Source organism: Volvox carteri (assembly GCF_000143455.1).
Source record: "Volvox carteri f. nagariensis unplaced genomic scaffold VOLCAscaffold_106, whole genome shotgun sequence".
Taxonomy (NCBI): domain Eukaryota; kingdom Viridiplantae; phylum Chlorophyta; class Chlorophyceae; order Chlamydomonadales; family Volvocaceae; genus Volvox; species Volvox carteri.
Genome location: NW_003307649.1, coordinates 210,840 through 214,793, shown reverse-complemented (window position 1 = coordinate 214,793; position 3,954 = coordinate 210,840). Strand labels below are relative to the sequence as shown.

At 53.1% G+C, this 3,954-nt stretch overlaps 1 protein-coding gene across 1 annotated transcript; it reads right to left on the bottom strand.

Annotated features, from left to right (window-relative positions):
• Positions 1–436: 436 nt before the first annotated feature.
• VOLCADRAFT_100142 (uncharacterized protein) lies at positions 437–3,649 on the bottom strand (the record flags this gene model as incomplete). The annotated part of the gene is made up of 7 exons (XM_002958765.1): positions 437–817; positions 1,206–1,320; positions 1,791–1,858; positions 2,291–2,410; positions 2,650–2,940; positions 3,191–3,319; positions 3,548–3,649. The coding sequence occupies 7 exons, from the start codon at positions 3,647–3,649 to the stop codon at positions 437–439; spliced, it is 1,206 nt and encodes a 401-aa protein (XP_002958811.1).
• Positions 3,650–3,954: the final 305 nt, after the last annotated feature.

The following is a 3,954-nucleotide window of genomic DNA, read 5'->3' as shown; positions in this document are numbered from 1 at the left end:
AGCACCTCAATACGCTGCGATGTTTAGCCGTGTTTGTGGCGTGTGGGGAAATTCACACCGCGCTTTCGTTAGGGATCCTGCCAACCCAACATCATTATCATTATCGCTATAGCATCAATCATAGTATCATCAGCTGCAGAATGATTATCAATTGCAGCATAATCATTAATTGCAGCATGCTCAGCAGCAGCAGCATACTCAGCAGCAGCAGCAGCAGCAACAACCTTATCACCAGGAGCAGCAGCAGCATCTTTACATCCTCACGCAGCGTCGCAACAAGGCAACAAGGCTGGCCATGCAACCCTTCCAGAACCCCCTGGCCACCGCACCCCCCACATCAACCCTGGGGCCATGATGGGCCTTATGATGGTGGTGGTGGTGCTGATGGTGGTAATGCCGGTGGTTGTGGTGGTTATTGTAGTTATTATTGTGGTGCCTATGTGGGCGCCGCCGCTGTCTTCCGAAACCTGGCGATGAAGAACCCCATAACGTCATCCGCCCCTTCCTCCTCCTCCTCCTCCTCCTCCTCTCGTAGTCCGGTTGGGCCTCCTCCTCCTGCTGCTTCCCCTCCTCCTCCGCCTCCACCTCCGTGATCTGCATGATCCCCTCCCCTCCCCCGCTCTTCACCACCACTGCTGATATGCCGCCCCTTCCCCCCTCCCGCCTCCTCCTCCTCCTCCTTCCCGGGCTGTTGCGGTTGCAGCTGTAACGCTTCCGCGGGCCTCGTCTCCCCCATCTCGCCATCTGGTGGCATCGGCGACTGCGCCATCCTCCTCCTCCTGCTCCCCTGCAACCACCCGGGGTCGAACCGCTGCACCTGTGCATAGCCACCGGTGGGGCAGATAGACAGACAGGCCGACAGCCGGTTAGCAGTTATCTATCTATCCATCTATCTATCCATCTATCTATCTATCTATCTATCTATCTATCTATCTATCTATCTATCTATCTATCTATCTATCTATCTATCTATCCATTTACTCATACATATCTTAAGTTCCTAGTTAGGATCTCGCGTTTCTGATCACCATCATCTTGATCATCTGACGGCGGGGAACCAACCCAAAAGATATTTTGTGCAATGTTTGATGTTTGGGGATTTTGAAGGCTGTAGAAGTTAGAAGATCCCCACAGTTTCAGACTGACTGACTGACTCGGGGCCGCCGTACATGCCGTACGCCGTCCCCCCCCCCCTTGGGACCCACCAGCGCCGCCTCCCGCTCGGACAACCACCGGTTTCCCGACTCTGGGTCGGCCCCCGTAAGGCCCGTAAGGCCCAACAGCGGATCCGCGGGGAGCAACTCCAGGGAACCCGAAAACCTGGGACGAAAAGTGAGAGTAGGGCAGCGGCGTATGGCATTTGAAAAGAACGTTTTGATTTATAGCCTTGTTTTGTTGGATTTCCCAACTCCTGGTTGTAAGGTCTTTTGCGGTCCTCCTCCTCCTCCTTCAACAGCTAATATGATCAGTAATATTATTTTCGGTCGGGTCGTGTGGTGAAACCAAAGCTCAGTTGGGAACACTCAAAAATATTAATTGCAAAATCCTCTTTCAGAAAATTCAGCTAATTGTCAGCAGCTAGCTGAAAAGTTGTTGTTTGTCGTTTTGCAACCGCCCAGCATACATGAAACGAGAAAGAGACATGTACGGCAAAACTTGCCGTACAGCAAAACGGTTCAACCAAGTGAATGTGTCGACCTGTCAGCGATCCTGTCAGCGATGCTCATCAAGTGGATTCATCAAGAGTACATTCAGACCATATTGCATTCATTGGAAGACAACGCACTCACCTGTCCAGAGCCCATGCCACGTTGGCCTCATTCTCATCTGGGTTTATCGTACACGTGCAGTACACCAACTCGCCACCAGGCGCCAAGAGTTGTACGGCAGTGTACAGCAAGGACCGCTGGTAAGCCGCAATCCCTCGGAGCTTTACTTCTCGCAGTGTTATGTCGGTGTGTATGTACGTACGTATGTATTTACGTATGTACGGCATGGCGGGAGGGACAAACAGGACGGGGAAACGCATTTCGATTTACACGAGGTAACTACAAGCACAGCACGCATCGCATGGCGCAACTAACCTAACGTGATGCCGTACACCCCATGTGAAGGGGACTGCACCACTGAGCAATGCGAGAGGCAGACTGGAAGAACTGGAAGCGATAGACATACAGACTCGGGGACATAGAAACTGCGGACGTAACGCTCCCTTGTTCCAGCTCAAGCCGTACATTCACTTTAGCAAATGCCGTACATACGTACGTACGAACAAGCCGTATGTGCTTACCTGTTTTAAGCTCCAGGCGTGCAACAGCCGGGGTCGTAACCCCAAAGCGGAGCACGGCGGGTCGAGGAGGATGTAATCGAAGGTACCCGGCGGGTAGGGAGGGGGACCGAAAGGAGCTTGCTGAAAATGGGAAGGGGAGGAGGGAGGGGAGGCGAAAAGTAGTATCACTCGTGTACGGCAGCTGCGGCGTGTACGACAGTAGCGGCAACATGTACGGAAACAGCGGAGGCGGGTGCTGTTGGTGTGGCGATTACGGTAATGGTAGTGGTGATGAAACTCTTGCTGCCTCTGAGCTTTCTAAATTAGGACACCATGGACCTGCGACCTCCTGCCGTACAAGTCACCGTACACGCCGTTACCTGCTCTCCTTCTCCGTATGTTTTGACTTTGACTTTAACTTTGACTTGTGGACCAGTGGAACCTTCTTCTCCTGTGCCGACCGCTTCCCCCTCATCGCCAGCTTCGCAGATGTTTCCCCCATGCTCCTCCTGTTCCGGCGCAACGGGGGTAAATAATTGGCCTCCGCCTTCGCCTGCTCCTTCTTTCCGAACTTGGACTGCAGCCTGTACGGCATGTACGGCATCTCCCTGATACACCTCCACACATCCCCCCACGTCCATGTCTGCTGCCAGTGACTTAATTTCGGATACCTGCGTAGGTGGATAAACAGACAGACAGACAGACAGACAGACAGACGCGTAGGCAGGCAATACACAGAGTCACACACACACACGCGCGCGTACATAGACGCACATACAAACAAACTTGACAACCGAAAAAACCACCACAGACGATGGGAAGATGCGCTTGGGAGGCGTCCAAGCAAAAATGGCCTCAGCAGTTGATGATGCCCAAGTCCCTGGACAGCCCTGCCGTACCTTGCTGCCCAACCCGCCGTACCTTGGCTGCCGTACAATCTATTGCCACCACCTTTCCCTGCCCCCCCATTATCTGGGCCAGCAGTGTGGTCTTCCCCCCTGGAGCGGCGCACATGTCCAACACCGTGGAGCCTGGAGGGGGGGAAAGAACCTGTGGTGGAGTTGGGGGAGTTGGAGGAGTTGGGGGCGGCGGAGAAGGCGGAAAAGGTGGAAAAGGCGGAGGAGTTGGAGGGAGGAAGCGAGGTTATTCAGGCCTCAGGACGCAAACACATACACAAATACACACATGCAATCTCACGGACAATAATGTAGCCATGTACCCTTTCAAAAGAGTGCGCACACATGTCCGTATTTATGTCCTCCATTGTGCCGTACTCACCATTGCAGCCACGATGCTGGGCAGCGCCTGAAGCATCATCTCGCCTCTCAGGATACCTGGGCGGGCGGGAGGTAGGGGAAATAGGTTGAGCTGCTCAGCCATAGACTGACAGACAGACAGACAGACAGACAAATACACGGACTGGCAGGCTGACAGACAGACAGATGAGCCATTGCCAGTAATATTTATAAGGTACAAAATGCTCAGAAAGCTTATTCTTAAATTTTACTTACCTAATGGCTTACAAACATTGTGCGTGCAGTTTGCAATAACATTGCAGCTTCTAACCAGACCTCGATGTTGGATGAAACATGGACGAGCATGATGGGGCTGAGACACAATTGCTCTTTGCGCAACAGAGCGCAACCCGGCAGGGACGTTTGAAACAAGAGGCGCTTTGCGGCCGG